Source organism: Lampris incognitus, chromosome 13, assembly GCF_029633865.1.
Source record: "Lampris incognitus isolate fLamInc1 chromosome 13, fLamInc1.hap2, whole genome shotgun sequence".
Taxonomy (NCBI): domain Eukaryota; kingdom Metazoa; phylum Chordata; class Actinopteri; order Lampriformes; family Lampridae; genus Lampris; species Lampris incognitus.
The window spans coordinates 18,700,515-18,727,293 of record NC_079223.1 but is presented as its reverse complement, the minus strand read 5'-3'; the positions used below and the strand labels follow the sequence as shown (position 1 = coordinate 18,727,293).

The window sequence follows — 26,779 nt, the reverse complement described above, 5'->3', positions numbered from 1 at the left end:
ACTGTAAAATACTCATCGGTATGTGTTAAAGCAAACATAAATATCAGTACAATAATGTGTTTTACAAACGCAGCCGAACTGAGCGGAAAACTCCCGGCACGCGCGAATCGTTTTCAGAAGCGCGACCACGCTCTCCCGATGGATTGTGGGAGTTGAAGTTAAAGTAGGAACTTAGCAAAGGCTCCGGTACGACGCTCTGAAATCCATTTCCCATGAGCCTATGGGACTATATGACATTGAGTATCCATGACAGCCCGGTTGTTGTTGTTGTGGCTAGTGTTAGTTAATCCTCTCAAATAGTTCACAGTTAACTACTCGTGAATTTAGTAATTGAATTGATAAGACGAATGACCAATGGAGGATAAGGTGGTCTGATTTCGAGGGATTATTTAACGTTGTGTCAGAAGTTTTCCGCAGGCGAAAATGCGCGCCGTGTCTGTTTGGCCACGGCGGCTAATGTTTTATTTCTATTGCCCCTAGCTAGGTTAGCGGGGTTTACAATTAACTAGCTTCAAAAATTACGTTGATAGCGGTTCGACAACGACGCTAACGTCACCAGCTAGTATCTAATTTGGGTCTCATGCTCTTTTAAACCATCTCCATTTGAACTGGAGATAATGTCAGACCTTTGCTCGGAAAGTTCACAGCGAGTCCGCGAAACGCTGGAGTGGACAATGAGAGAGAAGAACCAGATACAATAACTCGAGAAAGGGAGGATGATTTCGCGATACAACAGACGACCCGTATCGCACAAGCTTGAGATGTGAGTAACTTTAACGTTAACTCGTTCATCTTTACCCTGTTTGCTCACTCAGTCTGGCGACTAATTTAGCAGAATGGGAGGTGGACCTGCTTCGAGTTAAGCCATGTTCGTAATAGCTGCCAGTGAATGGTCGTTGTTACTCATTGCTGGGAGAAAGTGAGTTTGGGTGAGTCGTGACACGATCGGATGACAGTGTAAATTGAGAATTATATTAAACCCATTAGTTACAGTCCATCTCTCACACCAAGCTCAGCCGACCGAGGCATGCAATTAGCATTAAATAACATCTCATTTCAAAACAATACCTTGGTGAATGGTTCTTTTTTTTTCTTGCTGCGGGGCCATAGTTGATACCGCTGCTACCTTCCCTAAATGTGACTACATGTATATCAGTCCTCAATCTCTCTGTTGGGCAGTCGGGGGTTATCCAGAAGCAGCCTTGACAACCATCCTCTCCCAGAGGAAGCAGATGATAACCAGGCCCCACTGCGTTTCCTGCATGGCCTCCAAGAAGCAGTCTCCACTCACAACAGGTACCTGGGACCTGGACTGCACACAGTTGGAAAGGCAGACATATTTGGATTTTTCACAGATAGCTACCAAGCTTTACAAACTTAGGTAGTTTACAGATAAACAGGCAGACTGACTGACTCACTGACTGACCTGCCAACCCTCAGGTTTCCTGAAACCTCAGGCTTTTGCGGTCAAAGACTGTCAGACAAACCCAGGCTGTGTAAAGACAGACTAATAGATCAACAGATAGATTAATTGACATACAGACAAAAAGACATACTGAACAAGGGTTGGTTGAGACTGGCAGCCCACGTACACCTTAACAGTGAGCAGTCAAACAGGCAGAGCAGGGAAAGGGCTTATTCATACAAGTGAAACTTTCACATTTTTATAGCCACGTGCAATTTTAAGTATATGAGCTGAAGTTACTCTTAATTAGGGCTACACAATAGACAGATATGCTATGTTCCACCCTCTCTCATCTGGTTCTTTCTTGTTACGCCTTCTTGAATGGTCCACTGATTTTCAAGGCTTTGGATATGTGAAAGTAGATACCTCAAAACAATAGATAACTTTAGATTACAATGCCTCCTTCATAAATTTGTATGACTGTTTAAAAGACAAACCAGTGACTCAGCCTGTTCAATTACTTTTGCCTTTTACTTTTCACATGGAAACTAAATTTAAAATTGTCTATGGGCTGTGTTTCTTGTTTAATATTGAATTTAGATGGTCAGTATCATTTAACTGACAGTCACTTGGGGATTAGAAGTGTAATAAGAGAATACAAAAAATATGGTTGATTGCATTCTCTTAAAAAGTATCAGTATCTCTAGACGAGGTCAGCTGTAACATTAGCCTGGTGTTATTAGTATGAGGTCAGACATTTATTGATTGCAACGTTGTGAGCTATTTGCAGGTACATTCTTGTATGAAGCTGCAAATAGCTCGGTGTGTGTGTCTGCGCGCGTGCGTGCATGTGTGCGTGCATGTGTGTGTATCTTTGTTGGTAGGGTTGTCATTGTAGTGCATCAGAATTTATATTTGAGCATTTTGGTGGTGTCATGGGTCTTAAAATTTGTGCCATGGAGGTTGAAGGTGTCCACTTGATCCACTCAGTAATCAGTAATGTACCTACTCCCATCAACCTCCCTTTCCTGTAACAGTATGGGCAGGTTTTTACATAGACACCCACCCAAAATACCACAAAGGATAGTTCCATCATATTCTGTGTACTCATAGACATAGTAATGCCTCCATCGACCTTTGTTAAGTTTGAACAAATAGCACGTAAGACACACAATCCATCCGTGCCTATTTTCCCCCCTTAGCTCAGAGACATCTGCCGCGTCAGGCCAGTCTGACTGTCCCACAGTCACCACAGAAGACACCACTCAGTCCTGGTCAGGTATCAGCAGCTACACTGGCACTGGGATCTCCACGGAGAGGAGCTCTGTCTTTTCTTGGGGCTATGATGTGAGTAGCCTCATCTTAAGCAAATTACAAGTGAACTTTAATAACAGTTGAAAAAATTAAAATGCGAATCAGATGCACTTTTCAAGTTAGTGCTGCTTGTCCTTAGGATGGCCTTTTTTTTGGGGGGGGGGGGTTTCCCCGTTTTTCTCCCCAATTGTATCCGGCCAATTAGCCCACTCTTCCGAGCTGTCCCGGTCTCTGTTCCACCCCCTCTGCCGATGTAGGGAGGGCTGCAGACTACCACATGCCTCGTCCTATACATGTGGAGTCGCCAGCTGCTTCTTTTCATCTGACAGTGAGGAGTTTTTTCAGGGGAACATAGCACGTGGAAGGATCACGCTATTCCCCCCAGTTCCCCCTCCCCACTGAACAGGCGCCCTGACCGACCAGAGGAGACACTAGTGCAGCGACCAGGACACATACCCACATCCGGCTTCCCACCCTCAGACACTGTCAATTGTGTCTGTAGGGATGCCCGACCAAGCCAGAGGTAACACGGGGATTCGAACTGCCGATCCCCGTGTTGGTAGGCAATGGAATAGACTGCTACGCTACCCGCACACCCTAGTATGGGCTTTTTGACAAGCTTGCGGGAATGCCACTGAATGACTCAAAGTTTGTAGTTGTTAGTCTTCCCACTCTTTCAATAGTCGTGTATGCTGGGCTGGATTCCACCGGGTATTGCTTTGGTACAATGCTAGTCTCTACAGTCTCAGCCAGTCTCACTACACTTTTTTAGGACTCAATGATTTATTTAGTTCCGTGTCCTCAGATTGCCTCAGCATCAAACCCTTTTCTGTTGCAGACCCCTTCACCCCCCCCGTCTCTCTCTCTCTCTCTCTCTCTCTCTCTCTCTCTCTCTCTCTCTCTCTCTCTCTATCTATCTATCTATCTATCTATCTATCTATCTATCTATCTATCTATCTATCTATCTATCTATCTATCTATCTATCTATCTATCTATCTATCTATCTATCTATCTATCTATCTATCTATCTATCTATCTATCTATCTATCTATCTATCTATCTATCTATCTATCTATCTATCTTATCTACCTGTCTGATTTTATGGTTTTATGTGTTAGTGCTTTTTATTTTATTCTCTTAATTACCATGTTTTTTTGTATATGTGTCATTTTCAACAATTTTATCCTGTTCTGTGAAGCGCTTGTTTAGAAAAGTGCTATGTAAATAAAGTTTATTATTATTTCTTTTGTGTTTCCTGTTTTACTTCCTGTAGAGCCGGGTCCAAAGTATGGACCTGAGGCACTATAGGGCAGATGTCACTTGATTGACAGTACTCGTCGATTACACCTTACATACATCACACACTATTATTGTTGCTGATTTTTTGTTCAGTTTTGTTGTTGTTCAGTTACTATCGTTGCTTCAGTCTTGAGCAGCTGAAACTCAAGAATTTTACTCTCTTATACTTTTATAATGAGACGTAACAAATAAAGAATCTTGAATCTTAAATGGTGGAAGTGCATGGAGGTGCATGTCGATGAGCATGCACCTCTTTTCCTTCCTGTCCTTGATAACGATGTCGGGCTTGTTGGCTTTTATCTGTCTGTCAGTGTGGATGGGCATGTCCCAGAGGATGGTGACATCATTGTTTTCAGTGACCGTTTTTGGCTGATGTTCGTACCACTTCTCAGTCGTCTTGATCTTGTATCTCCTGCAGATCTTCCAGTGCAGGTATGCCGCTGCCTTGTTGTGCCTGTATATGTAATCGGTCTTTACCAGTTCTGGGCAGCCTGAGACAATGTGGTTGATGGTTTCTTCGTACATTCCACAGATTCTATATTTTCGGTCTGTTGCATGTTTGATGATGCAATGGTGATAGGATCTGGTTGCCAGGCTCTGGTCTTGTGCAGCGATTATCAGGCCCTCCGTCTCTGCTTTCAGTCTGGTGCTCCTCAGCTGCTGGTATGGCTTTTGTTGGTCCACGTCTGTCTTTCATTCTTTTTGGGTACTTCCCGTGCATTACTTTGTCCTCCCAGGTTTTTTGCAGTTGCTGCTGGCCATGGTGTTTTGCCTTCTGCTTCACTCGTTTGGCATAGATGGTAGTTGCGTCATTTTCTGGGGTTTCTGGGCCATCAAGCTCTTTCTTGAATTGTGCAGCTTCTTTATTGATGAAGTAGATCTGATGTTTTACTATTCAGAGGAGTGGCTCAGCTGTTTTTGTCAGGTATGCATCCAGCCCGATAGTGGTAGTCTTGAAGGTCAGTTCGAGTTGGACTAGGCCTCATCCTCCTGAAGCTCTTGGTAGGTACAGCCTGTCGACATCTGCTTTCAGGTGGTGCATCTTCTCCATGGTCAGCATCTTTCTTGTCTTGGTGTCTAGTCTCTTGATGTCATTCAATTTCCAGTTGATGATGTTGAAGCTGTACGTCACTACAGGTATCACTAGGGTGTTGATAGCTTCAGTTCTGTTAGCTGCATTGAGTTCGCTCTTTAGTACCATACGCACTCTCCTGTGGTACTCTTTCCAGATCTTCTCCTTCATGGTTGAGTGTTGTATGCTGTCTACTTCGTTCACTCCTAGGTACTTGTATGTGCCATCTTGGTCTAGCTCTTTGATTACGGTGTCAGTGTCAAGGTCTAAGTCTGTAGTTTTGGTAAGTCTTCCTTTCTTGAAAGTGGCTTTGGCACACTTGTCGATTCCCGAATTCCATCTTTATGTTGTCACTGAAGGTCTTGACGATGGTGAGTAGACCCTTCTGCTGATTGTCGTCCTTGGTAAACGTCTTGAGGTCATCAATATAGAACAGGTGGGTCAGTTGAGTTATTATTATTATTATTATTATTATTATTATTATCCGTGTATTTGGGCGGCATGGTGGCCCAGTGGTTAGCGCTGTCGCTTCACAGCAAGAAGGTCATGGTTCGAACCCTGGGGTTGTCCAACCTTGGGGGGGGGGGTGTCATCCTCTGTATGGAGTTTGCATGTTCTCCCTTGTCTGCGGTGGGTTTTCTCCGGATGCTCCAGTTTCCCCCACCATCAAAAGAAACATGCCTGTTAGGTTTTATACTCCTGTCTGTCTCCCTCACCAAGGCAATGGGAAAAGAACTGGAGTTGGTCCCCGGGCGCAGCATGAAGGCAGCAGCCCACTGCTCCTAGCTACACAGATCACAGCTAGGATGGGTTAATTTGCAGTAACTGAATTTGCCCAAGGGGATTTATAAAGGAAACTTAATCTTAATCATATCTTCATCAAACACCAACAACATTAAATTATATCTGAAGCAAGATTACATTTTTTTTTACTAACACAACACTTCTACAACACTTTACTAATATAAACAAATTCTTAATTTCTCAATAATTGGTATGTCCACCATATTATGGACATGAGCTGGCATGTCCACCAGCTTTAATTTTTCCTGGCATTGATTCTCCAAATATGTTCAGAATTTGAGAATCCACATTATTCCAGCAGTCTTGGAGCATTCCAGAGATTGCCCTGGGTTACATTATGTTTTGCTTTTTCCCTTTCCAAATGTTCCCATAGATATTCAGTGGGTTTAAGGTCTGGTGACTGAGGAGAGAAAGCCATATTAGTCAACACTTCTTGCTCTTCTTTTGACATCAAATAGTCTTGGCAAAGCTTTGATATGTGTTCTGGCTCATTGTCCTTCTGAAAAAACAATTCTTTTCCACACAACTTTAGAGTAGTGCATTATTCAGTGTGTAGTCGATTTTGTGCTAATCACAGACACTGGAATAAGCGAAACGGCCCCAAACCTGAAAAAAGTTTGACTGTAGATTTTATGCACTTTCATTAACCATTTATGCAGCTGTCGCCTCGCAATAAACCCTACGATTACAACCAAAATCTTTAAATTCTAATTAATCTATAAACAAGATTTTCTTCCAGTCTTCAGTGCTGGAATTACTTTATCTTTTGGGCCATGCTGACCATTTTGACATATTTTGACATCAAAGAAGTGGCTCGCAAACTGAGCCTTTCCATTGAGGTCACATTTTCTAGTTGTCTTGATGCATGCTCAATAACCCAGGTAAGGAAATCACAGAAAGTTGAATCGGTTCATCCGGACACAATGTTTTTTGGGAGAAACATTTCATCACTCATTTAAGTGACTTCTTCAGTCTCAACTGACTGCAGGTATTCCCACCTTTATAAACAATGCAGTTGCTTAATGATTGGTTTCATATGCAAATCACTGTGACCATTAGCTTCACTGGCCATGTATACGATTCACAGAGGATTAAGGAATAGCTGCAATCACAGCATTGTAAAATGGTGACAGATGTACTGTTAACCCCCCCCCCACACACACACACACCTCGGTTCAGGGATGGTCGTTCTCTCTTCACATAGATGGCCTCTTTGAGTCCCCATTCAAACCAGTGTTCCTCCCTATAAAGGATGTGCACATCCTCATCCTTGAAAGAGTGGCCACTGGCCTGTAGATGGGTGTAGACTGTGGAGTCCTGGCCTGACATGTTTGCTCTCTGGTGTTGTGCCATTCTCTTGGCCAGCATCTGTTTGATTTTCCCCATGTACAAGTCACGGCAATCCTCGTGGCACCTAACAGCATACACTATATTGCTCTGTTTGTGCCAGGGGACCTGGCCCTCGGGGGTGGACCAATTTCTGTCGCAGCGTATGTTGGGGTTTGAAAGCAACCGAGATGCGGTGTTCGGGAAAATACGCGTCTCAGCTTTTCCGACACTCCCGCCACATATGGAATCACCACTGGTTGAGGCTTAGGCAGCTGTTGTCCTTCTCCTCTCTTCGATCAGCTGGTGCACTGTTTGGGCGTCTTCCTGGCTTTGACAAAAGCCCAGTTAGGATAACCACACTTAACTAGGGACTGTTTAACATGGAATTTCTCCCCTTCCCTGGCCGCTGTGTCGGTGGGGACGTTGTCAGCTCGGTGGTACAACATCCTGATGACTCCTCGTTTGTTGGTTCGGTCATTATGAAACTGTGCTGTTTATAAGGGTGGGGATACCTGCAGTTTCTCCCAGTAAACATTGTGTCCAGATGAACTGATTACACTTTCTGTGATTTTCTAGTGGTCTTTCTTAATTGTAGTTTTACTAACTGGGGGTAGGGAGTTCTTTGGCTTTGAATCTTGGATATGGATGCCAGTCTCTAGTAAACATGTTAGCTTGACATTGGTCTTCAGATGGTGTGTTGCTTTAGGTCTGCCTGATCTTGCTTCGAACAAAAGTGACTTCTGAAAGTCTCTGTAGTGTACCTTGTACAGTCCCTTCTAGAAACTTAGATTTAGTTCCACTTTACTCTGGGATAGGTTTTTTATCACTCATCAGAACAATTTGACCTCTAACTACTTCACTTACTGCACAAAAAAAAAACTGCAGAAGCCTTTGCAAAAAGTGTCCTTTATCAAAATGAAAGCAGCTGCAGTGTCAAGCACCAATAGCACATATAGGACCATGTTATTTATAGCCAGTATTAATTGTTAAAGAACAAAATAACTGTGGAGTAGGAGTGGCCATGTATTGAAACGTTAAAGAGGGTTAGGCAACAATTTTATATTATCATTTGTCATCTTTAATTTTTATTGTATTATTTTGAAATTTGGATATTGTTATAAAGTGATAAACAATTTTGTCTAAATTAATGATAGATAAAGGGAATCAATTACTTAAAATTTCTCAAAAAATTTGGTCTGAAGTATTTAAGGGAGTATTATTTAAAAGCTGTGTTTGGTTTGATGTTTTACTAACATTACCAAACAGTTCAGTGGGATGAACCTCAGTTGGATTCCTCAGTATGGTATTTTTGCATATCGATGTTGCGTAAAATTCCCAGTGATTATCATCATGATAATTTCCATACCGCCCGGCTCTAGTTTTCTGTCATACTCTTGAACAACAAATACCACGAGTAAGATTTATATTTTATGTTAGTTTTTGATGAATGATAGGAAAAAAACATATCTCCGTTGTGGACTCGGACTTGTGGACTCCACCATGTGCACAACACATAAACACAGCAGGGGGCTGAAGAAGTTCGAAATTATGCATGTGGGCATCCCACTGAGAAGCAAAGAGAGCTCAGCAGTAAACCTGCCAATAACTGATGACTAGCCTCTCTGTCTGTCTGTCTCTCTCTCTATCCCCCCCGCACAGGAGTTTGACAAGGCCGCGTCTCGACAAGTTCAGCAAATGTTTGAGGAAATCGACAGAGAGCTGTACGAGGGGAAGTGTGACGGGAGAGGAGAGCTGCGGGGGCTGCAGGATGAGTGTCAGCAGTGGGCTGTCAGGTTCCCCCATCTCCGGTACATCATTCATTCAACTCCAGCATTGAACACGTAGCTTTTTTATCCCCTCATGTGTTGTGTGGAAACTTGACACATCAACCTTTCGCAGGCTTTGAAGGCCTAATAGGTGCTCTAATGAATCAAGGGTAAAAGCCTTTCATTATCCCCGTCAGGTGGGGTAGCCTGGAGGGGATTATAAATTTGGTCATGTTCGGTGTGTGTGTGTGTGTGTCCATCCAGGGCTGATCTTGTAAACTACTACTGGACCCATCGGCCTAACATTTTTTTGTGCACAGTTTGACTATATGATGAAGAATCTCTCGTGGTTGTAGGGATTCAAAACCTTCGAAAAACGTTTGTTCTCACTATCGCCACTCCCTCTCTTCATTCACTTTCTGGCTCACTCGACCAACGCTGCTCTCTGTCGCTGCTCGATCTAAGTTAACCAATGCATGTGCGACTTGTTTACTCGGATCGGGCAGTCACGTGATCATCCATCCATCCATTATCCAAACCGCTTATCCTGCTGTTCAATAGTTCAAAAAATGGGAAAGTTATAAAAGAACAACTTCTTATAGGTTGCAGTCAAAACAGGAAGTGTTACATATCTTTTTCGCCGAGTCAACCGTAGATGTGAGTTGCATTAGCGTAAACGATTTACTCAGCTTTATTATAGTATGAAAATAAAGACAGGGTTAGGGTTAGACCAAAATGGTCGCATAGCAGACCTTTTCTTATGGAAAGTACAAGGTCATAATAGGCTTGTTTGCATTCGTGCGATGGTCCATTTTTATGTTTTATGTAGTTGTTTTTTTTAATTTAGCTTTAGCGCTGCATATTAAAATCTTTTTCCCCCCCATATTTCCCATTCAATCAATTTGAGCGCTGCGCAGAGTCTTATAATGGCAGGAAAAACACTGGTTTCTCTGTCCATGTGTGCGTGTATCTGTCCGCTGCTAATCTCGCACACTACTGGGCCTGTCAGCTTAATAATTTTTGTGCACCGTTATGACTGTATGATCAAGGACCTCTCATGGGTGTGGTGATTCAAAACCTTTGAAAAACACATTTAATGCCACAATTGAGTAATAACTCCTCAGCTGGTTTTTTGCCTAAGTCCGAGCACTGGAGAAGGGGAGTTGCGTCTCGTGGGGATTTGCACTCCACTGAGTGCACTGTTCTAGTTACAAGTGCACATACATTGTGTTTAAACACGCAAAGATGCCAGGGTACTTACTATTGATTTGCTTATAAAAGCTCCCAAGGTGTATTCTCAGTAGGTCAGATGTACTTGAGCTAATCATGTGTCAGTAGTGTAATTCCGGCAGTTTTTTCACTAAGATGGAAGTGATGTCTGGTCAGTGTTTTAAAAGCCATTTGAACTGATTTGTGCATTTACAGTAATTAACTATGGCTTGATCAATTCTTTACTTTTCATGTGTGTTTGCATGTGTCCTTATGAGTGTGTGTGGACTTTTGCCTTGGTGTGTTTCGTGTTCATTGTAATGTGCATGTGTGCGTACATGTATTTATCCTCCAGGATTCTGGGAGGGCAGCTGGTGTGTCCTAGTGATGAGGGCTTCCAGTGGTATACAAAATCAACCTATGACAGCTATCCATCAGAGGAAAAGGACAGCACGAGCAAGGCCAAGGAAAAAGACAGGGGTTTCACCGAGTAAGCAGCGCCACCTCTAACTGGTTGATTTTTGGACCGAAATTAAAATCGGAAAGATTCTAGCTGCTTTGCTATCAAGTTTGTTTATTTTTCAAATTGGGAAGTTGTCAAAAGAAAAGAGCTGAAAGAGAGGCCAAAACAATGAAAAAACGTTCAAGTATTATAAATAAGTTTTTATGCTTGCTTGAGGTGGAAAAGTTGATGCATTGAAAATATATCATTCAATGGAGAGAGCTTAAAATATGTTTCTGATTTCTCAGCGGCATGTAATTTATTTATTTATTTATTCCCCCCTATTTTTCTCCAATTGCATCCGGCCAATTACCCCACTCTTCCAAGCCGTCCCGGTCGCTGCTCCACCCCATATTCTGATCCGGGGGGGGGGGGGGACTGCAGACTACCACATGCCTCCTCCGATACATGTGGAGTCGCCAGCTGCTTTTCACCTAACAGTGAGGAGTTTCGCCAGGGGGACGTAGCACGTGGGAGGATTACGCTATTCCCCCCAGTTCCCCCTCCCCCCTGAACAGGGGCCCGACCAACCAGAGGAGGTGCTAATGCAACGACCAGGACACATACCCACATCCAGCTTCCCACCTACAGACACGGCCAATTGTGTCTGTAGGGACACCGGACCAAGCCGAAGGTAATGCGGGGATTCGAACCGGCAATCCCCGTGCTGGCAGGCAACGGAATAGATTGCCACGCCACCTGGATGACTTAATATATATATTTTTAAAACCCTTTTCAATTTTTCTCCATGCTTTTGATGACATGGACATGCGTTAGAGCTCAGCAATGTATCTATATAATATCAATATCGCGATATGAGACTCGGCAGCATAATGAGTCAACGCTGGATCTCAGTGCAAGATGGTCAAAGCGGCCCCAGCCTGCCCATCACAATCAGATGTAATATAACGTCATATCAGTGACGAATGAAAGAAGTGAAAGCACCCAGCTTTAAAATGACCAGTGACAGTGCAATGCACTGCACAGTTCATGCCGAAATGAGATGATTACTAGGAAAACAGACCGCTGTGCTATAAACAGGAGTTATAATATGGCAGGGCCAAGATAGTGATAGACTAGCCTACGTCACAAAAACTGGTGTTGGAGCGCCATAACAGATGAAAACATAATCGGTGACAGCGCACCCGCACATAGACAACATTATTCATATCTGTGCATAGGCCCTGTAAACACAAAACACAAGTGTTTAGGTTGATTATTAGTCAAATAAATAAGTTTTACTTACATCATAGGCGCACTCTTAGGCCTTTTGCTGTGTGAAATTGTCTATTCTACTGCATAGTACATAGCAGTATGCATGTCCATAATTACGCACTGGCATACTTTGCACATTTTTTTAACATACCGTAGACTCAGTACTTGAACTCTTTGATACAACAGTGGCGAGATAAAGAGGGGTCTGTGCGTGCGGGCCCTAAACTGTTGTGGACCCCAATGCAGCTGCATTACCTATACATGTAGTATGGTAGTTTCGTTGCTGATGAGACTAGATATCATCTTGGATTTTGATTATCGTAGTGTAGTGAAACAACTTAAGTGTTGTCATGCCCTGGTCTTAAAGGCTGCATTACAGTAAAGGAATAATATTTTCTGAACTTATGTCCATGTTACTAATGATGATTTCTTCGTATTTTCTTGTGTGTAAAGATCTCATGAAAGCACCAATAGTCATCGCCAAACTGTCATCACATTATCAATCCCGAGGTTGATATCGGCAATATTGTGATATTTGATTTTGTCAATATCCCTAAGCCCTTGGGCGTCCGGGTAGCATATTAGTCTATTCCGTTGCCTGCCAAGATAGGTATCGGCGGTTCGAATCCCCATGTTACCTCTGGCTTGGTCAGGTGTCCCTACAGACACAATTGGACGTGTCTGCGGATGTGAAGCCAGATGTGGGTGTGTCCTGGTCGCTGCACTAGCGCCACCTCTGGTCAGTCGGGGTGTGCGAGGGCAATTCAACAGCGTGACTGTTCGGGGGGGGGGAATAGCGTGATCCTCTTACATGCTACATCCTCCTGGTTTAACTCCTCCCTGTCAAGTGAAAAGAATCAGCTGGCGACTCCACATGTGTTGGAGGAAGTATGTGGTAGTCTGCAGCCCTCCTCGGCTTGGCAGAGGGGGTGGAGCAGCGATTGGGATAGCTCGGAAAAGTGGGTTAATTGGACGGGTACAATTAACAACTGAGGAGAAAAAGGGGGAAAAAAATCGGAAAAAAATACATACATATTTATATATATGTATATGTATATATATTAAAAAATCCAGTGAGTCAAGTAAATTCTTTATGAGACAGTATTTTTTCATTTAATTTTTTTAATCATTTGATTTTTGAATCATTTAATTTTTTTTCAAACCATCACTTAAAATTGCTCAACATTCTGAGTGAGATATGTCTGTTACTCTAAACAGCTGTAAGAGTGACTTAAAATCCTCAGAGTACAGGACTCTTATGTAAAGTACTGACATTGACTGAGGTGATGGTTGTGTGAATGAGACCAGTAAAGATGTTTGAACCTTTAATACCAGAGACTTATTAATGAGTCTGGCTAGTAGAACTTGCCGTCCATCCAGATTCTAACATTTTGAAATGGGGCTACAAAAGCTTAAAGTTGACACATGAAAGATTTTTTTCCCAAAATAATGCAGGATTTTTCAGGGGGCATTTCATCTCGTGAAATAATCTGAAAGTAGAATAAAGACAAATTGAGACAAATTTTGTAACATTCATTATCATAGATAAGTGATATCATGGATTGTTCCAGATTTAATGATCAGGCTTGTCCTGGTGCTTTTTACCCCATCCTTCTCAGAGCAGAGCTGATTGAGAAGTTGGCGGGTGCAGCAGCGAGAACATCTAATTAGCTAAGGGAGTTTTTGAGAAGTCCTTTAGTGTCTCTCCTTCTTCCCTGACTGACTAGCCGGCTGGCAGGTCAGCCAACTGCTCGTTAGTGCATCAATTATGGATGCCTGCTGGTTGGCTCTGTGGTTTTGTGACCTAGATGTTGGCGGCTGTCAAATGATCAAGTCAGTAAGGAAAAGTGTTTTAACTAACTAACTAACTGCTACAAGTAGGCCAGCTGTCAATACCAATGATGGTTACCTGTGTTCAAAAAAATGGGCATCAGACTGTTGAGATTAATAAGCAAGAGAAGGGTAATGGTATTTTTCAACCAGTTTGTCAGTATCATTGTGCTATGTGTGTGTGTGTGTGTGTGTGTGTGTGTGTGTGTGTGTGTGTGTGTGTGTGTGTGTGTGTGTGTGTGTGTGTGTTTTGACAACTTCCAGCTTGCTTTCATTTGGTCAGCTTCAGCCAGTTCTGCACAGTGTATTGAAATTATATTGCATGTGTGCTTATGTGCTTCTGACTGTGTGCAAGCACGGCACCCTATGCATAGTACATGCCTTGGTTCTTAGCACTCTTGTTTTTGGGGACAGGTTGAACGTGCAGGGCAGGAGAGCAATGCTGGCCGAGCCCTCTGCAACGGAGTCAAATGGACCCCCTAGCACCCCTAGTGGCTCAAGGAGTCACAACAGTCAAAGAGTGATTGAAGCGGAGGGTTTGATGGAGGAATACCTGGCCTTTGACAGCAGAGACTTGTGAGTGACAGAATGTCTTCACACTGTTCCATATTAGTTGTTCAGTTGGTTTGTTGTTTTTCTTTTCCTTTGCTTCAAGGTTTAGGGTATTTTGAACAAACTGATCCAATTTGTTTCTCGTGGATATTTACTGTTTTTAAAAAAAAAAAAATTCATTTATGCTGTCTGTTCAGTTCTGTCCACATCCATATACAGTGTATTGTGTTTTGTATATACTGTATAATGAAGTGTACACAGCCACTATTGTATGTCGTACATATAACCTAATTTGTCCTACTGACTGCCATTGTTGACCTTAGTCACGTCTTCTGTTTAGTACAGTTGAAAATGACTTGCTGTCTTTTCTTTTTTTTTTTGAAGAAAAAAAAAGGGAAATCTGTGTCTGTAAATGGAGTGTGTCTTCTTAATACTGATAAACCTTATTTATGGAGCATTTTTCTGAACAGTGTTACAAAGTACTTCACAAAAAGATAAAATAATAAAACAGTAAAATAATTGAATTTCTGTTTCTACTCAAAGACATTGTATATTGAGAAGAGAAACACTGAAGGCATTTTGATAAACATATACACACTCACACGGTTGTCCGTAAGTTTGTCGTGATGTTTACGAACCTCCTGTGGTCTGGTTCTCTCCAGGGATGATGAGCGGGAACGGGAGTTTTCTGAGTCAGGTCGGAGGCGACACTGCCTGCCACCTGTCTCGCCCTACAGATGCCGGCGTCAGGCCATCCTGGACCTGTTGTTTGATGATGTTTGGTGGCAGCTGGTTGGCTGGATGGAGGAACTGGTCAAGCGCCACTGGGAAGGATGCCTCTCAGGTATGTAGGACTGGATTTTGCAAAGTAGACCTACAATGGACCATTTGCAAAATTTCTCCTTGCACCAACTCTTTTACTAACTATCGCTGTGATCAATAAACTTTCAAGATGAGCTCTGCTATTATGACTTGAGTGTCACATCAACGTGGTAAATAGACTAAGCTGACTTGTCGCTAACTTTTCTTTGGACAGATCCAAGTGTGGTTGTTGATGATTTCCTTTTTAAGGTGAAAGCAAGTCTTCCTTAAAGTCTTAGGAGGTGAAAAAAGGAAAATGCCCCCCCCCCGGCAATTGTGGATAATGTGAATCTAATTCACGAGTTTCCTTATCAACAACTATTCACCAATTAGTTTTCTTTAAATTATGTCTTTTTTACTAGTCTAGCATTATTTAATGTTTGATGGGTCAGAGCTGCTTTCCATTGCACTTAGTGGGAATCAAATGCAGTTGAGATATCAGGACATGAAGATGATTGCTTAGTGCCAGTTAGTGAATCACTGTGTCAGTCATCATTTTGCATCTGATCACTTGATAAACAGTGGTTCTACAGCTTGGGTGAAGAAACTATGGGAGTCACTAGGTCTCCAACCCTGACCGGACAGGCCTTGTCGCTGCACTTCTAACCAATGACACTTGGTGTGCTATTTCCATGTTGGCGTTAACCCTAACCCAAACCATAACCATAGCCATTTCCCTAAACTGAAATGTAGCCAATGTATGTAGACTCATTTCAGTCATCCAGATAGTAAAATATCCAGGAGGGGTTTAAACCTGTTCACTGGATGTTAGTTTTCAGTTTGAAACTTCATACTGAAAGCAAACATCCAGTCAATGGCTTTAAACCTTTCTTGGCAAAGTGTACTCTCTGTCACAACATTGTGCACAAGAAGCTAGTGACTTGTTCTCACAAGCCACTATTCTGTGAGGAGACCTTCGGAGCTGCTGCGAGCCTGTACCTTTTTTGTACTGTTTGAGAGTAGGGACAAGGTGGAGCTTCTGTCTGATTGGTGAACTTGTAATTACAGGGAACCACCACGGTTCCCTGCGAGAGATAACCATTAAATACACATTTATTCATATTATATGGACAAAGAGCATTTTAAACTGTACCAATGAATTAAGAATAAAATGCCTTATGCATTCATAAGGAATGATATTTACAATATAAGGAGTGCAGGTCTTTTTGCAAGTACCTTGATGTAATTCTGATTCTGTAATAATGATAATGATTGTCAAGCTATTTTGGAATCCTTCATTATTTGCGGCACTACTGATGGTCTGCCCACTGCCCTCTTATAGTAAACTAATTGTAGTGGAAATATCAAGCACTCATTGCAATGACAAGATTACTATTTAGTGCTCTTAAATATCTGTGGGTTGACACACTAATATATCTGCTAGTTGCTGAATCTGTATAGGTTGCTTTGGGTAAAAGTGCTGCTCATCGAGAAATGTAAAGTGTAAGCATAATTCCAGTTCCTGTGGTTAGGTTATATCATCAGTCCGTTCCTATTGCAACATGTGCAGTAATTGTAAGTCTTTCTAAATGTCGTTGGCAGACGATGAGAAAAACTTAGTGAACTTGAGTCCAGTCCAACAAGATGCACAGAATTCCCTTATGATGCTTTCCACCTTGCCCACCATGCTGCCCAAGCTTGGCCAGACCAGGATGCCTCAGCTCACAGGCGGCCTGCAGTCTCAGGTCAGTGGTCAAAAGTAGATTTAGGCATGCCTTGGTGGAGTCTCACAATGGAGTGTATATTGGAATTAGACTGGATTTTCTTTTAATACAATCCGTCAGTGTTGTAGTACTCGAGTGCAGGACTCGGAGTCGAGTCCATCTCGAGTCCTGATTTTCAGGACTTGTGACTCGACTTGGACTTGAGCACTGATGACTAAGACTTGGACTTGGACTCGAGCATTGACTGCATTCGGACTTGGAAGTTGGAGATGAGGACTCGGACTTGTTAATTGATAGACTGTTTTTTTGTTTTTGATAGTTTTTTTGTGATAGGCCCTAATAATTTGGCATAAGATATTGGTAGCTATATTAATATCGTAACATTATTCAATTTCATGCAAGGGCAGGCCCATGTGTTCCACCTACATGCAGATTCACGTGCAAACCCTCATGTTCAGTAACAGTTAGTGCTAAGATGCCTAAAGAGACGCCCCGACTCAGGCTCAACCTTGATGACTCGGACTCAGATAATGGGGACTTGACTCGGACTCGACTCAGACTCTTCTTTGGGGACCCAGACTCAGACTCAAACACTTGGGACTCGGGACTCGAGGTTTAGTGACTTGACTACAACACTGCAATCCATGCATAATTATTAAAATGGACCATTCCATTGCTCAGTTCAAATTGGCTCCTTTTTTAGTTATAACAAAATACCTGTTCAAAGCTCAGCTTTGACAGCTTTATTTTTAATTAAATGACAACACCCTGACCAAAGATCATCACTAATGTTATTACTAGAACAACACCTAGGCCTATTGTTATTCCTCTTCATTTCCTGTTCAATGAGGCCTCTGAGTGATTGCTTTTTCAGTTTTTATCAGTATTGACATTTATTGATTATGCTGAAAGTGTATTTCTCTATTTATTAAAACTGAAGTGAATTAATTGCGACACTGGGAAATGCAAATAAACACTGCAAACACAAGAGCAGATGAGGAAAAAAGTGTTGCTAAGCAAAGTCATATGCCCCGGTGGTAAACCTGTCACCACCCTTTTCTCTGTAGAAGACAGGGTTTACATTAGTTGTGTGAAATGCAACGGATTTTAGACCCAAGAAGAGTATCGACAGTTTTTGCTCAGTATCTATTGGCAAAGAGGACTCAAAGCATATTCACAAACCAATGCCCCCATTGTCTACACCTAACTGTCGACTGTTTTCATTTCTGCCTGTAGTTCTTTTCACCCTCCTTCAATGCTACTAATTCATTAACGTCTCACTTTTTTGTCTTTCCTTCCCTGTTTACGTTCTACCCTTTCCCTCACAAATGTATTCTGACTGTCTTATCTGTTTTTCTTTTTCTTTCTTCCTTCCTTTTTCTTCTTTCTGTTTTCTTTCTCTCTTTCTCTTTTTTCTTTCTTTCTCATTTTCCCTCCTTCACTTTCCTCCTTCCTTTTTCGTACTTCACTCCCTCCACCTCAAAGAGCACAAAATCTAGGGACTCAAAGCACAAGTCCAGACGGAAATCCAAAAAGCAGAAAAAGCCATCCACTGTATGTAAATCCCTTACTCAGAGCCAAAATGGCGGTGTAATGTCTGCACATCGACCATTGCGGTTCCTTATCTTTACCCTCAGTCTAAATGTGCTTGTGCCTGTCGACTAACACATCATGCTGCTGTCGTTCTAATCTGCTGCTGAGTTTGCTTCTTTGTTTTCAACTTGAACTAGTTTGTGTTTCTTTAATCTCACAATAAAATCAACAGGAATGGCTTTGTTTAACTACTTATCACGTTTAGGAGGGTTTGTTTTTTTGTTTGTCAGTTTGTTTGTGAATGTTGTCCCTGACTGTTGATGTAGGGCTTCCTGACTTCAATGCATGATGTTGCAGTTATGTGGGAAATATACTGTGCATTAAGTAAGAACTAACAATTATGTCATGGCATTTATTACAAAAAAATATTTGTGTGTAACATTTCTAATTCTTCCTCCTCTAACATGTTCCTTTCCTCTTCTTTCTATTTCTGTCTGGGTAACCAACACCCCTCCCATCTCATTTCTCCATCATCTCCATCCCTCTCACTTGTATTTCCCCTCTTTTTATCCATCTCTCTCTCTTCTTCTCCGCACTTCCCTTTTAATGCTTACTCCTTCTCCTTCCCACCACACACACACACACACACACACACACACACACACACACACACACACACACACACACACACACACACACACACTTTCTCTTCTCATTCCCTCACTCCGTCCATCCTCCAGGCTGGAAGGTCACTGGTAGGAGCAGCTGTGACCCACCACAACCTGAATGACCTCATTGTGATCCACGGAATTCCCCTACAACAAAGGAACCTGGGAGTGTCTGACAGAGCCCAGTACGGACACACTGAGCACACATTACCCAGAATGCACTTGAATGTTGACAGCATAAACGGAAAAATTTGAAACAAAAAAAGCTAAATGGAAACTGTCTGTTTGAAAAACAGATAGGATGAGCTTTAGTGGTTAGCACTGATGCCTCATAGCAACAGATTTGCTGGGTTTTTCTTGAGCCCATCTGTATATGTGTGCATAAGTGTCCCGCCGATGCTCTGGTTTCCTCCCATAGTCCCATAGTGTTCCAAAGGAGTGCTGCAAAATGGACTTAATGCCTAACACTTGCTCTTGAATTCCTAAAGTACTGTGTTATGTAATGTTACATGGGTGAGAAAGAAATGTCATTTTCATTGTCTGTTTCCAAGTAATTTAACAAACACACTGGCATCATCACTCCTGTTTCTTCCTTGCAGGGAGCCAGAGGAGAGGGTATCCCATAGACCAGGCTCCAGCATGGTCCCCGCCAACAAGCCCCGTCCCCGCCGGGCCTTGGAGCAGAGCTTCTCCTCACTGACTCGACCAGCCCAGTCGGCACGACGCAGAAACCCGCCCCCCCGCACACTCTTGCCGCTGGCGCCTAGCCTGGCTCAGTCCAGCGCCACAGCAGGATCCATGGACGAGATCATCCGTGGGACACGCCTGTGAGTTTTAGAACCATCCAGGGAGAAATAAACACACGCACACACAAACAGGGCCTTGTTGTCATATTTTTACCTCTGCAAACCCCACCCCACCCCTGAATCCTCCTCTTGCACCCTCATGTCCCTCGTCGCCGCAATGGTTTCTGAGGTCACACAGGCAAGAGATGAGTTTGGAAAGTAGACTGTTTCATCTCGTGCCTTGCAGCACAAGGATGGTCAGAAATATTGAGGGAGGGATTACAGTTGTGGGATGAACTTGTCATAATCTGAAGGTGAAAGAGTCATAGGATAGAATGTGACAGTTTATTTCAATAAGGAATGCGAATTCTGCTTTAAGAAGCAGTGGATTTGTAAAAAAAAAAGAAAAAAGTATGTAATATCTAATGCATGTGCATGGAAAAAAATGTTATTTCTTTTTGCTAAGATTTTTATTCTTTCCACAGACCCACGGCAAATGACCACCTGACCTCTCTCTTGATGCCTTTGAGCAGGAACACCCTCCTTCCCCCAATTAGTGTTGGAGACCCGGATTCAACTCACTCAGGGCAGCACTCCAGACCCTTGCAGGTGCAGCACCACAAAACAAATGAGCATAGGGAAAGAACGAATTTTATAGGTCAATGTATTTACATATGATGACACATAGTGCAACTTGAATTTATTTGTTTGTAATTTGCCCACAAAACACACAACTGCTCACTCACATTTGGGTCCATGCCTGACTATTTTAAAATTGCCTGTGTTCAGCCTCTCCTCAAAAAACCCTCTCTCGATCCGCCAAAGGTAGAGAATTATAGACCGATTTCCAAACTTTCTTTTTTATCCAAATTCCTTGAAAAAATGGTTGCAGACCAAATCCTGCAGCTGACTGAGGGTCATAACATTTTCGATAAATTTCAATCCAGTTTTCTTCACAAGTATAGTACTGAGATTGCATTGCTAAGCGTGTCCAATGACATTCTTATGCATGCTGATAAACGTGACTACTCTATTCTTATTCTTCTAGCTTTAACCGCTGCCTTTGATACCATCGATCATGCCATCTTACGTGATAGGTTCGGAGAACTGGTTTGGCATTTCTGGTACAGTGTTAAATTTGTTCCGCTCTTATCTGACTAATAGATATTTTAATGTTTGTATCAACAGTCGTGTATCCTCGTCAGCTCCCCTACTGTGTGGAGTCCCTCAGGGGTCTGTCCTTGGGCCAGTTCTCTTCTCTTTATACATGCTTCCTCTGGATCATTTGTTTGGTCACTTTCCAGACATGTCATACCGATGTTATGCCAATGATACTCGGATCAGTTTCTCTGCCAAACCCAATAACCTGAATCAACTGTCCTCCCTCCATGATTGCTTAGCTGCCACCAAAGAGTGGATGTTCCTTAATTTCCTCCATGTACTCCCTGAAAAAACTGAAGTTCTCTTAGTTGGTCTTGAGAACTTTGCCACTTCAGTTCAGTTTATTGGTCCACTTCATTCAAACATCAAACCTACCGCTAAAAATCTTGGTATCATCTTTGACCAGAATATATCTTTTGATCACCATGTTACGAAGTTTTTCCAATCCTGTTTTCTTCAGCTACGAAATATTGAGAAAAATCAGAAATATTTTGTCTTTTAAGAATATCGAAATATTAATTCACACTTTCATTTTCTCTCGTCTAGATTACTGTAACTCCCTCTACTCTTGCCTCAACCAAGCTACTTTAAATCGTCTACAGTTTGTTCAGAATGCGGCTGATAGACTACTAACTAGAACTAGCTGTAGGTCCCATATTACCTCTATCCTTGCGTCCCTCCATTGGCTTCCCATAAAATTCAGAATAATCTATAAGATTTTATTAATTAGATTGAAAGCACTACATTAAAGCGCTGCATCTTGCCCCCAGTTACATTTCTGATTTTCTCATTCCTCATTCCACTTCCCGACCACTCTGATCCTCAAACCTTGGTCTTTTATCCATCCCCCACTCCAACTGCTAAACAGAAGGTGACCGCACCTTTGCACTATTAACCCCAAGCCTCTGGAAAAATCTTCCCCAATCCATTAGATTTGCTGAATCTTTGGACTGTTTGAAGCGGCTTCTAAAACCCCATCTTTTCAGGCAAGCCTTTTTATAGATCCTCATCCCTGCCTTCTGTTTTGGTTCATTTTTAGCTTGGTCTGTTACTCCCTGTACCATGTTTTATATTTATTCAATTTTTTTATGTATTTACTCATATATTTCTGGATTGAGTGTAAAGCACTTTGTAACTGTGTTTTTAAAAGTGCTATATAAATGAAACTTTACTTACTTTCTTACTTACTTACTTACTTACTTACTTACTTACTTACTTACAAAGCTCGGCACCCAAGGAAGTCAGAGTGAAGAGTTGCCTGCTGTGTAGCATCTGTAGAGCAGTTTTGGGATGCAGTGCATTGCTCAAGGGCCTTTCGGCAGTGACGGTGGGCCTGTAGATATAGTAGATTCCATTGTACCGACGGTGAGCAACAAGAGAGGTAAATGCCTGATGCTACTGGTTTTTGCTACTAAGTAACATCTCTAATTACAGAAAATCACTCTACTCAGCATTATCTGTAGTTTGTTTACTACAGTGTGTATACAGTGAAGAGGCACAATTAACTGGCCTCATACTTAACTTCTACCAATGGACACCAAATGTCTTACAAAATTTAACTCCAGCAACATATAAACCATACTATTTATTATGTCCACTAGGCGGTAGCCTGGAGGGGAAATGCTACTGGACCTATCAGCCTAATTTTTTTGTGCCGTTATGACTGTATGATGAAGAACCTCTTGTGATTGTGGTGATTAAAAACCTTCGAAAAACGTTTGTTCTGGCTGTCGCCTCTCGCTCGTCATTCACGCTCTAGCTGTCTCGACCAATGCTGCTTTCCGTCGCTGCCCGTGCTGAGTCAGCCGTGCACATGCGCAACTCACATCTACAGCTGAGTTAGCTCGGACAGCGATACTGTCAGAACCAAAATATTAAGTATTGGGGTATGAATCCTGAAAGTAAACGAGAAGTCGATCGTATTTCGCAAGCCAGCATCATTCACTACTGATCTCGGCACAGGAGAACTGTAGGAACACTGGATGAACCTAAAACAATTCGCCTTGTTTACCCTGCCGCCACACGGAGGTGCCATAGTCTCTAAGATTAAAACTCCGCTGTAAAAATAAAATTTCAAGAGTAGAATTAATTGCAGTCACAGCTGGAAATCATCTCAGTAGCTACAACAAAACATTTCCTATGGCTGAGCCATGTTTTCTTACCATTGTTTTTTTGCTTTAGAATGAATGAAAGTCAATCAGCAGTCATTGGCCCTCATTAATTTCATATCATGAAAATCATGAAAATCATGAAAACCATGACGGTTAAACACATTTGACGTCTTTTAATAAGGGCTTTTTAATTGTGATAGCCTGATCTTTGTCATTTCATGTCAGATTTGGTCGCTGTCTTGCGAGGGTCCACCTAGGAGGCTGCACATCCACAGACTGACAGGCAAAACATTTTTACTAGGTAGATTTTTTTTTTAGCCTGAGCGCTGCATATTAAAACATTTTTTCCCTATATTCAATCGACTGGGGCGCTGCGCACAAGTCTTATAATGGCTAAAAAAAACAATTTTTTTCTGTTTGTGTCTGTGTACGGAGAAGGGGAGATGCGTACGCCTTGTGGAGATCTGCACTCTACTGTAAAGTGCCCTCCTCGAGTTAAAATTGTTGCTAGTTTTTGAACCATCCGAACTTGTTGAGCCACCTGTTTGAAATTTGTATGCTTGCTGAAAGTTGAGAACACTGCTCACAATCAAAGAGTCTCTGCCTTCTATAGCACTGTCACATAGAAAGACTGGGTTCATTACTTAAAGGACTTATAGGTGAATTGTGGTTGTGTTTCTGTTTGTGTATGCACATTTGTTACCCATTCATTTAGCGTCAGAGAGGCTCATCTAGCCGTGCCCATAGTGCTGTAACAGATGAAGCCGGCAGCACCCTCCCCAGGGATCGCCATCACCTATTAGACGTCATCTCTCGCCCCAACACCACTCTCACCTACAGGGTAGGAGGCTATTTATCATTGTTGCACAAGCTATAATAGCAATAGCAAATACCTCTACAAAGGTGACAGCTTTAGTAAAACAAACTTAACTAAGGACAGTCACCTCAAGCCACTAATTTGATGCTATTTAGCCTCAACTGGTTAATCCCACACAAACGTTGACAATCCTAAATCATTGTTTTTCTAAGTATCTTTTAAGCAAAGATGCTTGGAGCTTTTATGACACCAGTTAACAAGTTGATCTAATTTGTGTTAAGCGTTTATTTACTATCAAAGATAGTACCATTTATTACTGTGTCAGACAGAGTCAGTTTGATGTCTGTCTTTATTTTCTTTTAGTCAGATACCCCGTACCGTCGGTCCTTCACTGTATTGGACAACATTGGCCAGGGTCGGCCGGGCAGGGCCTCTGTCGGCACAGGTCAGCAATTCTGCTCAGGCATGTTTATGCTCATCCTTCATTTACATAAATATCTAAATAATGAATAAACCTTCATAATCCTTACTCTTCCTAAATCCTAGTCTACCGCAAGAGGCAGACCATTACAATAACGGTCAAATTACAATAGAATGAAAGACAAGAGCTTCTAGGCGAGGAATATGCTATTACTACACCACTACTCATATATATACATACCATGGCTGTGGAATATAGATTTAATAATACTCCAATAAATTATGCATAAATTTATTCATTGATTCCCTCAGACTCTCTTGGCATCGGTGTGACCGGCATCAGTCTGGGCATCAGCAGCTCCTCTTTCTTGGACTCTTTTTCCCATCATCCCCTGGGCCATTCGCCAATAGAGGATGAAGAGGAGCCAGGGCCACAAGCCCCTCTCCCAGGTCAGCAGAATAAACTGGTTTATCACACTTCCAGACTAGAGTCTGGGGCAAAACCTCTTTTGAGTAAGAGATATTGAGTTGCAGCTTTGGTTTCCGGTGAGTTATTGACATGTTTTCCAGAGGTCTACCTACAATTTAGACTTATATTCCAGATGCTTTCTGCAAGTGGATCATATTTCTGTTTTCCATCGATTGAGAGCAATTTCAAAAATTATGGGCCCATCCAAAAAAGTCGAAAGCTTTGAAGACTCAAACCACCTAAAAGTGGAAACTTTACGCAACAGAATTGTGAATAATAATGACAGCAGTTGAGAATGGCACAGTAGAGTTTGATTTAATCAAACTCTGGATTGGGTGTTGCCTTTTTGCAGTTTGTTTGGGTGACTGAGAATTTCATCCAAACCAAGTATTTGGGGATTTCATGAGGAGGCGTGCCATGTCCATGGTACAATATGTCCGTGAATTGACATCTTTTTGTCTCTCTTCTTTACCCCCTAGCTCTGTCGGTGCCTGTGTCAGTCCCACCGCGGTCGCACACACGAGGGGGCATCTCATCGAGAAGCAGCAGACCCGGCCTGTAGTTTTTACCATACCTCTTTATCTTTTAGCCATTCTTGCCTCATCTCAGCTGAGCACAATTCATCGCAGCACTCTGCGGCGCCCATCAGTGGCCTCGAATATAATTGATTTAAAGCTGTAGCAGAACTTTGTTTTTTATTGTTGTACTGTTTTGATTTTTATTTATCAGTGACACTTTTTTTTCTAGAGGGCTATTTTTTATATGTCATAAATACAGCTTAAGCAGCTGCCAAAGACAGTAAGCTGTCAACAGGAACTCCCCATCTTTATATATGTGTGTGCGCGCGTGTGTGTTTATATTTCATTGTGTAGTTGTGTATTGTGCATTGTGCATTTTCATATGTGGTTCAACTATGCAGGGGATGACGCATCCAATCAAACAAAGACACACAGGGAGGGAGCAAAAAGCACTTTTTACACCCTGACAATAAAACGTCCGGCTGTTTGGTACTGTATTTTTATAAGGACACAACTCTTTAACACTCCTTTATAAAACAGCATTCACAGTCAGTCACGATGCTATTTGAAATGGAAGGTTAACTTACCTTTCCCCACATCAATCCCTCTTTGTCAATGCAATTAGGGTTTAAGTCCAAGCCATGGGAGGCATGATGGGGAATACATCTGCTGTATTAGCAGTGACAGAGTGAAACAACTACTCACCACAGTACAAGCCATGTGCCGCATTCACTACAGCACTTCCCTTGGCGGACGATGGAAGAGATGGATAGGTGTAAGTGGCGTGATATTTTGTCTGAATTTGTATGTGGATAAACCATGAGAAGCAACCCATTCATGTCAGTTGTGCGCTGGATAGTCAACTATTTGCTGTATATGCGGTAGTGCTTTTTTAAACTTGTGCACAAAGTAAAACTCTGGCTGACTGCTTTGGTTTCTTTCTGATAACTACAACAATGCAAAAATCAACAGCAAACTATTCTCAAGTTCATTGGACCATTGCAGTAAAGTGAGTCTGATGGTTTCCTCTACTTCCAGTAGCCTACATTAGACAACCGAGTTACAGTGTAACAAACGTTGAAATGCAAAGCTGTTCTTTCATGTATTTCCTTTGACAATGTAACTTTGCGTTTTTGTACAAAAGAATAAAGTGATGTGTACATATTATATGTATATAAATATGAACTTGTGCTTTTGCTGAAGGTTGTGAATACAACATAAGAAGAAACAGAATATTCACAAGTTCGACCTAGAACATCTGTAAGCTTCAAACAGTGGATGCCAAGATAAAGTCCAGTTTTGTATGTAGGCATACAAAACAGTAAGCAGGGCACTGCTTATCCATGTTCATGGGCTGTCTGTTGGTAAGACTTTTTACACCAAACATGTCTGTCATCCATATAAAGCTATTACTATGCACCGGTAGCAGACTGAAATAAAACTAAAGCCCACTTTTAACTTCTCTTTTATGTAA

At 42.1% G+C, this 26,779-nt stretch overlaps 1 protein-coding gene across 1 annotated transcript; it reads left to right on the top strand.

Annotated features, from left to right (window-relative positions):
• The first annotated feature begins 362 nt into the window (after positions 1-362).
• On the top strand, positions 363-26,748 carry fam149b1 (family with sequence similarity 149 member B1). The gene is made up of 16 exons (XM_056291613.1): positions 363-763; positions 1,180-1,296; positions 2,608-2,752; positions 8,884-9,032; positions 10,555-10,689; positions 14,161-14,322; positions 14,961-15,142; positions 16,702-16,844; positions 18,309-18,377; positions 19,097-19,209; positions 19,624-19,851; positions 20,295-20,418; positions 23,797-23,922; positions 24,262-24,343; positions 24,631-24,768; positions 25,267-26,748. Exons 1-16 carry the CDS (start codon positions 717-719, stop codon positions 25,347-25,349), a joined length of 2,043 nt encoding a protein of 680 aa, XP_056147588.1. The 5' UTR covers positions 363-716; the 3' UTR covers positions 25,350-26,748.
• Positions 26,749-26,779: the final 31 nt, after the last annotated feature.

Bases quoted from the DNA above. Each gene is read 5' to 3' on its own strand.
- fam149b1 (XM_056291613.1), top strand. From the start codon at position 717: ATGATTTCGCGATACAACAGACGACCCGTATCGCACAAGCTTGAGAT. The intron at 2,753-8,883 runs GTGAGTAGCCTC...CCCCCCGCACAG, and splicing joins TCTTTTCTTGGGGCTATGAT to GAGTTTGACAAGGCCGCGTC. The intron at 14,323-14,960 runs GTGAGTGACAGA...GGTTCTCTCCAG, and splicing joins GCCTTTGACAGCAGAGACTT to GGATGATGAGCGGGAACGGG.